The 13,219-nt window shown below is 42.7% G+C and overlaps 1 protein-coding gene across 2 annotated transcripts in view; it reads right to left on the reverse strand.

Moving 5' to 3' along the window:
* The window catches only part of TNS3 (tensin 3), a 1,051,445-nt gene that overhangs the window by 636,027 nt on the left and 402,199 nt on the right, over nt 1-13,219 (reverse strand). For both annotated transcript variants that reach the window (XM_030209265.1, XM_030209274.1), the window contains 2 exons: nt 12,595-12,645; nt 5,735-5,857 (listed from right to left, as the gene is read on the reverse strand). In XM_030209265.1, the coding sequence (XP_030065125.1) occupies nt 5,735-5,857; nt 12,595-12,645 (174 nt within the window). The remainder of the gene's footprint in view (nt 1-5,734; nt 5,858-12,594; nt 12,646-13,219) is intronic.

A 13,219-nucleotide genomic window follows, 5' to 3' on the forward strand; every position in this document is an offset into this window, starting at 1 on the left:
GGTGTACATGTCCAATGCATAAGCATGGGAACCCAACCGATCGGGGAGAGGGAATCGTCAGCGCCTGCCGGAGCATATGTCCACCCAGACACACACAGCCCCACTGCCAAGTGATGCATGCCACCTTATGTGCATCACTTGACGGTCTCCACCGCCATTACTGCGCTTCCCCCAAAGGAACAAACACCCGCCAGAGGTGTGCAGCACAATTCTCACCCACAGCGGGATCTCTCAGGGAAGCCCACCACTGAACAGGCTCAGCAGGCTGAAGGCAGCGGCTTTGGAAACGCTTTAGTACAGATTCCCTCTGCAGCCTGCTGTCCCGTCTGCAGCTGCAGAGCCTGTCTCCTGTATTGCTTTTTTTTTTTTAAGCCAAAGGCAGTAACTGTTGGAGAGGAGTGCTCTGGGTGGGCAAGGGGAGCCCAGCTCATGAGCAGGAACAGGGAAGAGCCTATTCAAGGCCAGAAGGTGCAGCTCTGTGAGGTGCAGCTCTGCAGTAGAGGACAGACAAGAAGGTCTGATCCTGAGAAGTTTGCTGGTGACAACCATCGCTATCAGCACAGCCATGGATTATATAGCCTAAAGGGATGGGTGATGGTCTGGAGGAATTGCATATTTGTATATATTTTGGGATTGCTAAAAGAAACTGTTTAATTAGTGTATAAGACTGTACCAAATAGTCTTGGTTGGACAGAAAACCTCTTAAACCAAATGCTGACTGTATACAGAAAATATCGAGTTTGGATTAATTGTCTGTTGCAGAGTTCAGTAAAGTTTGCATAAAGTTAACTCTTTGGTGTGGTGAGTATTTCTTAAGTGTGAGAGGAAGCAAAGAGCTTAATTCCAGACCGTTAAAGGATACTCCAGATAAACACAGCTTAATATCTTATGGCCTTTCGGATTTTTATACAGCCCCAGCCTGCACCCAAGCTCGAATCAGAAGGACTGGATGAGATGTGGAGAGAGTGAGTGGTAAGAACTAGAAAAGGAAAGGAATTGATTTGGATTGTTTGTGGCCTGGATCAATCAGAGAACTGAGCTGGTTGTTGAGACCCGGATTACATATGTGAAGGCCTGTTGTACATAGAATGCAGAGACCACAATTGAGACATCCACATCGGGAGGCAGAACATTTCCTAAAATACTTGCAAGAGTGCATGTATATTTGGTGGCACACACAAAGGGAGCAGCCATTTTAGAAAAACACATGTGCACCAATTAACAGTAACATAGTAGATGACGGCAGAAAAAAGACCTGCACGGTCCATCCAGTCTGCCCAACAAGACAACTCATGTGTGCTACTTTTTGTGTATACCCTACTTTGATTTGTACCTGTGCTCTTCAGGCACAGACCGTATAAGTCTGCCCAGCACTATCCCCGCCTCCCAACCACCGGCTCCGGCACAGACCGTATAAGTCTGCCCAGCACTATCCCCGCCTCCCACCACCGGCTCTGGCACAGACCGTATAAGTCTGCCCAGCACTATCCCTGCCTCCCAACCACCAGTCCCGCCTCCCACCACCGGCTCTGGCACAGACCGTATAAGTCTGCCCAGCACTATCCCCGCCTCCCAACCACCGGCTCCGGCACAGACCGTATAAGTCTGCCCAGCACTATCCCCGCCTCCCACCACCGGCTCTGGCACAGACCGTATAAGTCTGCCCAGCACTATCCCTGCCTCCCAACCACCGGCTCCGGCACAGACCGTATAAGTCTGCCCAGCACTATCCCCGCCTCCCACCACCGGCTCTGGCACAGACCGTATAAGTCTGCCCAGCACTATCCCTGCCTCCCAACCACCAGTCCCGCCTCCCACCACCGGCTCTGGCACAGACCGTATAAGTCTGCCCAGCACTATCCCCGCCTTCCAACCTCCAGCCCCGCCTCCCACTACCGGTTCTGCTATCCAGTCTCAGTTAAGCTCCTGAGGATCCATTCCTTCTGAACAGGATTCCTTTATGTTTATCCCACGCATGTTTGAATTCCATTACCGTTTTCATCTCCACCACCTCCCGCGGGAGGGCATTCCAAGCATCCACCACTCTCTCCGTGAAGAAATACTTCCTGACATTTTTCTTGAGTCTGCCCCCCTTCAATCTCATTTCATGTCCTCTCGTTCTACCGCCTTCCCATCTACGGAAAAGGTTCGTTTGCGCATTAATACCTTTCAAATATTTGAACGTCTGTATCATATCACCCCTGTTTCTCCTTTCCTCCAGGGTATACATGTTCAGGTCAGCAAGTCTCTCCTCATACGTCTTGTAACGCAAATCCCATACCATTCTCGTAGCTTTTCTTTGCACCGCTTCAATTCTTTTTACATCCTTAGCAAGATACGGCCTCCAAAACTGAACACAATACCCCAGATGGGGCCTCACCAATGACTTATACAGGGGCATCAACACTCCCTTTCTTCTGCTGGTCACACCTCTCTCTATACAGCCCAAAAACCTTCTAGATACAGCCACCGCCTTGTCACACTGTTTCGTTGCCTTCAAATCCTCAGATACTATCACCCCAAGATCCCTCTCCCCGTCCGTACCTATCAGACTCTCGCCGCCTAACACATAAGTCTCTCGTGGATTTCTATTCCCTAAGTGCATCACTTTGCATTTCTTGGCATTGAATTTTAATTGCCAAACCTTAGACCATTCTTCTAGCTTCTTCAGATCCTTTTTCATGTTTTCCACTCCCGGGGTGTCCACTCTGTTACAGATCTTAGTATCATCCGCAAATAGGCAAACTTTACCTTCTAACCCTTTGGCAAGGTCACTCACAAATATACTGAACAAAATTGGCCCCAGCACCAATCCCTGAGGCACTCCACTACTCACCTTTCCCTCCTCCGAGCTAACTCCATTCACCACCACCCTCTGGCGTCTGTCTGTCAACCAGTTCCTAATCCAGTTCACCACTTTAGGTCCTATCTTCAGCCCATCCAGTTTATTTAAAAGCCTTCTGTGGGGAACCGTGTCAAAAGCTTTGCTGAAATCTAAGTAGATTGCGTCCATAGCTCGCCCCTGATTCAATTCTCCTGTCACCCAATCAAAGAACTCAATGAGATTCATTTGGCACGATTTCCCTTTGGTAAAACCATGTTGTCTGGGATCTTGCAACTTATTGGCTTCCAGGAAATTCACTATCCTTTCCTTCAGCATCGCTTCCATTACTTTTCCAATAACCGAAGTGAGGCTTACCGGCCTGTAGTTTCCAGCTACTTCCCTATCACCACTTTTGTGAAGAGGGACCACATCCGCCGTTCTCCAATCCCTCGGAACCTCTCCTGTCTCCAAGGATTTATTAAACAAATCTTTAAGAGGACCCGCCAGAACCTCTCTGAGCTCCCTTAATATCCTGGGCTGGATCCCGTCCGGTCCCATGGCTTTGTCCACCTTTAGCTTTACAAGTTGTTCATACACACTCTCTTCTGTAAATGATGCTGTATCCACTCCATTTTCATTTGTACTTTTTCCAGTCCATCGCGGTCCTGCTCCCGGATTTTCTTCTGTGAAACCTGGCAGCTTCCACGTGGAAGTGTCAGCACCTGTAGCTGCCCCATTTTACAAACCTACAAGGCGTACTTTTACTAAAGTGCAATATGCATTTACCACCAGATTCTATATATGGTTCCTAAAATTGTGCATGCAAATTTGGCAGTGCGGCCAAATTGCGTGTTCAACTTAATTGGTTAATAAGCCAATCGATGCCAATAATTGGCCACTAACAAGCAATTATCAGCTCCAATTGGCACTAATTAGAATTTACATGTGCACCTTTCTAAGCATATTCTGTAAAGTGGTGTGCATAAATTCTTAATGCATGGATCTCAAAGGGGGCGTGACCATGGAAGGGGCATAGGCAGGTCGTGAGAGTTTCTAAAAATTATGCACAGTGTTATAGAATATGCCCAATCCATGTCTAAGTTAGGCAAGGGTATTTACACTAGGTTTTAGCTGGAGTACATGGTCGCACCTAGATTTTAACATAGTAAGTGATGGCAGATAAAGACATGAATGGTCCATCCAGTCTGCCCAACAGTCACAATCATTATCATTTCAAGATTTAAATCAACAAAGAACCCGATATTATATACTTGATCATGATCTTCCTTTGATGTTTCTGGGACACAAACTAGAGGTCCGCCCACCTGCCATTATGTTCCAACTACTGGAGTTGCTGTCAAAGCCCACTCCAGCTTATCCAAATCCGTCTTGTCGTTTGTAGGACAAAGACCGTAAAAGAATGCCCGGCACTGTTATAGAATATGATATGCATGTAAATTCTAATTACTGCCTATTAGTGCTGATAATTGCTTATCACTCAATTAAGTTACGTGCATGAATTCGGCATGCACCCAATATAACACGTGTAACTCATAGTGCTGTATATATAGAATCCGGCCCTTTGTGAAATGGGAACTACAAGTGTACACTTTTGTCCCATCCAAACTACACCCCCTGTATACCCCTTTGAAATCTCTGTGTGATGTAAATCTTCTTTTGAAAAAGTGGCTTTCTAAATCCGCTATTTACATATGTATGCAACAAACACATATAAATGTTCTTTATCCACAGAGATACTTTTAAAATACATATCATAATAACTTATTATCAATAGCAAATTCTTTGAGAAAAGTCCAAAGTCCTTGAGCCCAACCTATGTTACTCGATAAAAGTTTGCGACCTCAAGCAGAATTGATTCCTTCATGGGTATGGCATACTACTCATTTTTTTTTAAACTTATTGCCAAGTTATTTGGAACATTTAACCATCATTATTTTGGTTGGTTTGGACAAGTATCTCTTGAATACAGATCTATGAATCGCCAGGGTGAAGCCATCAACATCATTATCTTTTTTCCCCATATTAATCAGTTAAAAGAAAAAAAACTTAGTTTAAAACGAGGAAGTTATGATTAATCAGACTTCTTTAATCAGCAAGCTTTTGCATTGCTGGCCCAAATGTTAATCCTGCTGCATTTAGATTATTGTAATGTTTTATTTTTTTGGTGTTATGAAAAAATACCAGGGGAAACTGCAACTAATACAGAACACAGCAGTGAGACTGATTTTTAAATTGAATAGATATAGTAGTGTTTTGTCGTGCCTCATTAAATTGCACTGGCTCCTATAGCTGAAAGAATTATGTTTAAAGCTGCTTGTTTGTTTTTTCAAATGTTGTATGGTTTTCTATATCTGAATTGCTGATTAATATTGTATCATTACTTATTGGTTGATCTGATCAATTGTGAGAACAGTTGGTTTTATCTCCACCTGTTTATAAAAGAGTTCAGCTTCAGAAGATATTTAATTCTATATTTTCTGTTTTATGAGTTTCCATGTGGAATTCACTTTATCAGGTTTGATAACTATCTTAGTTGTTTCCAAAGAGTGATATGTGAAGGTTTTTAATAGTTAAATGAATTATTTATTTGTTGTTTTATTACATATGTTGTAAACCGCACTGAATCCTGAAAAGGGAAGTTTGGCGGTATATAAGATCTGTTTTATTTGATTTGATTTTAGGCAGATTTTGGACACCCATCCTAGACAATGTCAAATATCAACTGGAATTCAAGAAGAGATTTAGTTACAGTGGGCAACCATGTTTGTACCTGTACGTAACCTACCTTCAATTGGAAAGTGTGTAATAAAATCCAAACCCATATCCTTTCATAGAGAACCCATCACTTCAAAACATGAAATAAACAACATGCAGAGAGCTATTACTCACTCGACAGTGAATTACAACCACATGCAGGGGGTCGCTGTTCAGCCACGACTCCATAGCCTTGCATATGGTACACATCTTGTCAAGAGGGGGGGCATGGAGGTAAGGCCAACCCACGTCCATAATCTGAAACACAAAAAAGAGTCCCATGAAGAATATTGTCAAGATTTTATGACTGGAATCTAACTGGATTGCTTAATGAACATAGTGTGTATTATTCTGAGGATCAAAGGCAAAAGATAGGTATAAAGAAAGTACATCTCAGCTATCTACCACATGTATTTATCAAAGCATTTATGGAGAAATTCTGCAGTCCATTAGCCTGCAGGCTAGGACAAGGCCTCACAGATCTTCTGGGTTAGACATGAAATATTAATAAAGGTTATGTGGGCATATTTGTTGAGTAAGATACTGTAAACCTTATGAAAACCAAGACTCTAAAAGCTCAAATAATGATAAGCAACTAAAAGCAAGAAAGGAATCAGGCTCAACAGGAATGACTCCACAATGAAAAATCACACAAGTGTAAAGGCTCAAAATGAACTAACAGGAGAGTTAGTGCCAACTCATGAATCACCAGGTTCAGGCAGCTCTGACGGTACCTCATAGGTGTATTTTTATAATGCATCTTCTTAGAAGTTACTTACATATACAGAATTTCAGGAAAGCACCCACATACTTTCTGCATCTATTTTATATGTGAGTGCAATTTCAATTGAAAATAATGAACATATATTGGAAAATACACTCTATATGCACTGTTTTTATTTTCCCCTGAGCCAAACACACCTCTGGGAATACCAACTTGCAGCCCAGCTAAAAGTATGCATGTCATGGAGGATCAAGCATTCAGCCGAATTGGGGGATGGCAATTTTCAGACAATTTACCCAGGTAAATTGCTTGAGGCAAAGTTTCTACAATGGTAAACCCTAACAAGCTCACAGAACACACAGGGCCAAACATTCATCTGCTATAGTCAGTAACACATGCAGGATATTTTCTGCAGTCAGCATTAGCCTATGGGAGCAAAAACAATTTCACTCAATATTTCCTTAAGGGCACAGTCATCACCCAGGAAAAGGAACTCGGTCGCTGTGCACAATACATTGACATCTTAGCTCAGTGAGAAGCAGTGGTCAACAAAATGTTATAAATTATTCAGAAAGAAAAGGAGAATAAAATAGCTTTGCTCTTCTATCTACAAAACATATTTTGCCTTATATTCAGCACTATTTAACCATCCGGCTTCGGATCCTGGCCAGTTAAATAGCGCTTAACCGGCTATTCGGGAATATTCAGCTGGAGATATCCAGTTATCTCTCGCTAATATTCCGGTCAGTGCTTAGTGGATAACCAGCTATATCGCGCAATATAACCAGCTACAGCTAATATTCAGCAAATCGCCGGCTAAGTTTGTTGGCCAGATTTGACCACTGAATTAACAGTTCTATCTTTAGCCAGTTTCTACTTAACTGACCAGCGCTGAATATTGACGTGGCCAGTTACAGTGGGGGAAATAAGTATTTGATCCCTTGCTGATTTTGTAAGTTTGCCCACTGACAAAGACATGAGCAGCCCATAATTGAAGGGTAGGTTATTGGTAACAGTGAGAGATAGCACATCACAAATTAAATCCGGAAAATCACATTGTGGAAAGTATATGAATTTATTTGCATTCTGCAGAGGGAAATAAGTATTTGATCCCCCACCAACCAGTAAGAGATCTGGCCCCTACAGACCAGGTAGATGCTCCAAATCAACTCGTTACCTGCATGACAGACAGCTGTCGGCAATGGTCACCTGTATGAAAGACACCTGTCCACAGACTCAGTGAATCAGTCAGACTCTAACCTCTACAAAATGGCCAAGAGCAAGGAGCTGTCTAAGGATGTCAGGGACAAGATCATACACCTGCACAAGGCTGGAATGGGCTACAAAACCATCAGTAAGACGCTGGGCAAGAAGGAGACAACTGTTGGTGCCATAGTAAGAAAATGGAAGAAGTACAAAATGACTGTCAATCGACAAAGATCTGGGGCTCCACACAAAATCTCACCTCGTGGGGTATCCTTGATCATGAGGAAGGTTAGAAATCAGCCTACAACTACAAGGGGGGAACTTGTCAATGATCTCAACGCAGCTGGGACCACTGTCACCACGAAAACCATTGGTAACACATTACGACATAACGGATTGCAATCCTGCAGTGCCCGCAAGGTCCCCCTGCTCCGGAAGGCACATGTGACGGCCCGTCTGAAGTTTGCCAGTGAACACCTGGATGATGCCGAGAGTGATTGGGAGAAGGTGCTGTGGTCAGATGAGACAAAAATTGAGCTCTTTGGCATGAACTCAACTCGCCGTGTTTGGAGGAAGAGAAATGCTGCCTATGACCCAAAGAACACCGTCCCCACTGTCAAGCATGGAGGCGGAAATGTTATGTTTTGGGGGTGTTTCTCTGCTAAGGGCACAGGACTACTTCACCGCATCAATGGGAGAATGAATGGGGCCATGTACCGTACAATTCTGAGTGACAACCTCCTTCCCTCCGCCAGGGCCTTAAAAATGGGTCGTGGCTGGGTCTTCCAGCACGACAATGACCCAAAACATACAGCCAAGGCAACAAAGGAGTGGCTCAGGAAGAAGCACATTAGGGTCATGGAGTGGCCTAGCCAGTCACCAGACCTTAATCCCATTGAAAACTTATGGAGGGAGCTGAAGCTGCGAGTTGCCAAGCGACAGCCCAGAACTCTTAATGATTTAGAGATGATCTGCAAAGAGGAGTGGACCAAAATTCCTCCTGACATGTGTGCAAACCTCATCATCAACTACAGAAGACGTCTGACCGCTGTGCTTGCCAACAAGGGTTTTGCCACCAAGTATTAGGTCTTGTTTGCCAGAGGGATCAAATACTTATTTCCCTCTGCAGAATGCAAATAAATTCATATACTTTCCACAATGTGATTTTCCGGATTTAATTTGTGATGTGCTATCTCTCACTGTTACCAATAACCTACCCTTCAATTATGGGCTGCTCATGTCTTTGTCAGTGGGCAAACTTACAAAATCAGCAAGGGATCAAATACTTATTTCCCCCACTGTAAGTTGAAAACAGCCACAAATAAATCAGATATTCAATGCTGGTCACCGAAAATGGCCCAACGTTAAATATTCGGGCTCAGCGCCGACCATGGGAGGTAGCCTGGTTAACTCCCGCGATTTAAATATCAGACCCATAGAAAATGAACAGAAAAGGGCAACCAAAATGATAAAGAGGATGGAACAGTTCTTACATAAAGGCCAAAGTAGTTAGGGGAAATGAGAAAATACTAAGAGACCAGAGGATACTACATAAAACTAATAAGCAGAGAAACAATCAGAGAAAGTAATTCTTTCCACTCAATAACATGATTAAGTTGTTGAATTTGTTGCCAGAGGATGTGGTCAAGGCAGCAGGCATAGCTAGTTTTAAAAAGTGTTTACACCAGTGGTTCCCAAACCTGATCCTGGAGGCACCCCAGCCAGTCAGGTTTTCAGTGGAGAGAGTGCATGCAAATTTCTGTCATAAATATTCATTATGGATAGTCTGAAAACCTGACTGGCTGGACATAAACCATTTTCAGCCACATAGACTCAGGAAAGATAGTGCTTATCTCGAGGTATAAGCAATAATCTGCTCTTTGGGATTCTACCAAGTACTTGTGTCCTGGTTTGGCCACTCTCAGAGAGAGGATGCTGGACCCCATGGTCTGACTCAGTGTGGCACATTAGATGTTCACTGCATGTTCCTATAACTCTGAGGTGCTGCACCGTTGCTATATCTAACTACAGTAATCTTTGCTAATTTTAAGTCAAGGACAGTTTGGATCCAAAAGAATTGAAGAAAAGCCAATAAGTATTCTCCTATGTGGGGCCATGACACTGATCAATGAGTGCCGATATCTATCCCAATCAGAACACCTGGCTTTGGTCACACATGCAGAACACAGATAGCCCCTCTTCAAATATCGGTACATGATCACAAACAAAATACTAATCTACATAAGTACATAAGTATTAGCACACTGGGACAGACCAAAGGTCCATGAAGACCAGCATCCGGTTTCCAATAGTGGCCAATCCAGGTCACAAATACCTGGCAAGATCCCAGAAAACTCAATGCTTATCCAAGAAATAAGCAGTGGATTTTCCCCAAGTCAATTTAATAATGGTCTATGAACTTTTCCTTTAGGAAGCCGTACAGACCCTTTTTAAACCCCGCTAAGCTAACCGCCTTTACCACATTATCTGGCAACGAATTCCACAGTTTAATTACATGTTGAGTGAAGAAAATTTTTCTCCGATTTGTAATAAATTTACTACTTTGTAGCTTCACCGCTATTTTTGGAAAGAGTAAACAAATGAGTCACGTCAACCCGTTCCATTCCACTCATTATTTTATAGACTTCTATCATATCTCCCCTCAGCCGTCTCTTCTCCAAGCTATACCTTGCCTCATAGGGAAGTCGTCCCATCCCCTTTATCATTTTTGTCGTCCTTCTCTGTACCTTTTCTAATTCCACTATATCTTTTTTGAGATGCGACGACCAGAATTGAAAACAAAATTAAATTGAATCTCTAAGGTGCCAGACTCTGCATGCAGTGCAACACCAGTGAAATAGAAAGAAATGCATTTCATCCTGTACAGTGCAAAATATAAAGACAGTAGATATAAATTCTCAAAACTGACATATTTCAATCACTATACTGAAAATAAAATCATTTTCCCTACCTTTTTTGTCTGGGTTTCTAATCATCTTGTTCTCATCCACTCCACTCTGTCTGAACAATTAACCCTGTTTTCACGGCCTTCTGTCCATTTGCTATTTCTTTTCTCTCCTCCTTTCATCTTCCCTTCCTGCCCTACTTCCATCTTTGGCACTGATCTTTTATGTTCAGCTTTCTTCCATTTTTCTGCCGCCCTCTCAAATTTATCTGGTTTTCTCTCTCTTCCCTTTCCCTCCCCTCCTTCAATGTGCAGAATTTCCTTACTCTTTCTCATCTCTTCCGTTCAGGTGCATCATTTCCTACCTCCCTCTCCTTTCATCCCTTCCCCACCATCCATATGCAGCATCTCTTCCCCTCCCCTCTATTCATGTACAGCATTTCTTGTTGCATCTCTTCCCTTCCATCCATGTGCAGCATTTCCCCTTCACTTCCCTTCACCTCCACTCAGCATCGCCCCTCTATGTCCAGCACTGCCCCTCTGTCTCCCCTCTTTTTCCAGCATTGCCCCTTGTGTCACTGTCCCTATACTCCTTTCCCACTAAGCATGTCCTTGCTGTGCCTCTGTGCCCCCCATGTCCATGTTCTCCCATCTCTCTTCCCTTCCCTCCTACATCCCCCACCTCGTGCCCAGCATCTTCCTCTTTCTCCTGACCCTCCCCCTTCCCCCATGGTCTGGTATCTTTCTCTCCTTCTCTCATGGATCAAGTGTCTATCTGCCTCTCTCCTCCATCCCCTTGGTCTGGTTTCTTTCTCTACCCCCACCCCGCACACTGTCTGCCCTCATGGGTCTGGCATCTCTCCCTACCCCACTGTCCCTCCTCCCCCAACAGTATATAATTACCTAAGCATCCTCATACTTGGACAGACCAGTATCCTGTTTCCAACTGTGGTCAATCCAGGTCACAAGTACCTGGCAAGATCCCAAAAGAGTAAAACAAATTTTATGCGGCTTATCCCAGAAATAAGCAGGGAATTTTCCCAAGTTCATCTTAATAATGATTTATGGTCTTTAATTTTAGGAACTTGTCTATACCTTTTTAAATAGTTTATGGTCTTTAATTTTAGGCATTTATCTAAACCTTTTTAAACTTTGCTAACTACTTTTGCCACAGCGGTGGAAAACCTCAGTGTTCAAGGGCTACAACCCACTCGGGTTTTCAGGATTTCCCCAATGAATATGCATGATATCCATTTGCATGCAATAGAGGTAGTGCATGAAAATTGATCTCATGCATACTCATTGGGGAAATCCTGAAAACCTGACTGGATTGTGGCCCTTGAAGACCAAGGTTGCCCAACCCCATTTTACCACATTCTCTGGCAACAAATTCCAGAACTTAATTATATATTGAGTGTACAAATGATGGCTGGGGCTGCCTCAGAGGTCCCCAGGGATTGCCACTGTCTTACTGGATCACTATTCTGTTTCAACTTGAACCGTACTGCTATGACCACATCCTCTGGCAGCAATGTTCCCTCCATATGGCGTGCATGAGCGACTGCTCATATATTTTAGGAGAGTTGCTCACAGATTTTACATGGTTGATCACAAAAATGTTTTTGTGCTATATACAGAAATGCATTGCTAATACTGGCACTCAAAAATTGTTGGTTTTTAGAACTTGTTGCTCACACGAAAAAAATTTGCTCACACCAGGTCACTCCTTAGAGGAAACATTGTCTGGCAGCTAACTCAATAGCTTAACTATGTGATTACTGAAAAAATAGTTTTCTGTTTTTTTTTTTTTAATATGCTATTTATTAATTTCAGATAGTGTCCCCAGTCTTTGTACTATCTGAAATAATAAATAACTGTTCCATATTTATCTGTTTCATCCCACTCATAATTTTATAGACTTTTCTCATATCTCCTCTCAGCCATCCTGCCTCTAAGCTGAAGAACAAACTGGTTAGGCCTTTCTTTACTGGGGAGCTATTCCATCCCCTTTATCATTTTGGTTGCCTTTCTCCAACAGCACCAGCGTAGCCTCTTAAGGTGTTTACTAGAAGTCACACTTTCTGTGGGATCCAAGGTAACTCCTTACCACTGGAGTTTAGTTATTATGTCAAATAAGGGGGGGAGGTGGAAAATAAATACCTTGGGATTAAGCTTGTTAAGGTCATATCTTTTTTCTGAAAGATTTAATACCTATCAAGAAAAGCAGAAAAAAATGAATAAGCATAATATGTTCATCATCATTTAATTAACAACACTTTCTGCACATTAATGACCTCAGTTGTAGTAAAATGTACTGCAAAGAATTTATAGAAATAATAACATTCGGAATGCAAAACTAACTTGAAGTGAAACTATACTGCAAACTACATAGGAAAATGATAGAGCAACAAGAGGGTCTTAAGAAGGAAAAAGAGAAAACTAAGTTTTCTGGTTTCCCCATATTTTCATTCTAGCCTAGGCTACATTTCTCATAAGGACTGCTTCTTCGGAACCAGCACAAAGTAGGAAAAGGTGCTCACAAATTCCCTTAGAATTTATCACATTAGTCAATCCAATAATAATTTTAAGTTATATTCAAGCTTCTTTAGCACTAGACAATTACTGCATGAATGTTATCTATGACTATATATTATTTAAGCTGACTGACTCCTCACACTAAAAGTATCTTCAATGCAAAATCAGGGGTCCTTTTACCAAGCTGCGGTATAAAGTGCCCTGCAGTAGCAGTGGGGGCTGTTTTTGTCACACGTCAGGACCCTTTCTA

Source organism: Microcaecilia unicolor, chromosome 1 (genome assembly GCF_901765095.1).
Source record: "Microcaecilia unicolor chromosome 1, aMicUni1.1, whole genome shotgun sequence".
Classification (NCBI taxonomy): Eukaryota; Metazoa; Chordata; class Amphibia; order Gymnophiona; family Siphonopidae; genus Microcaecilia; species Microcaecilia unicolor.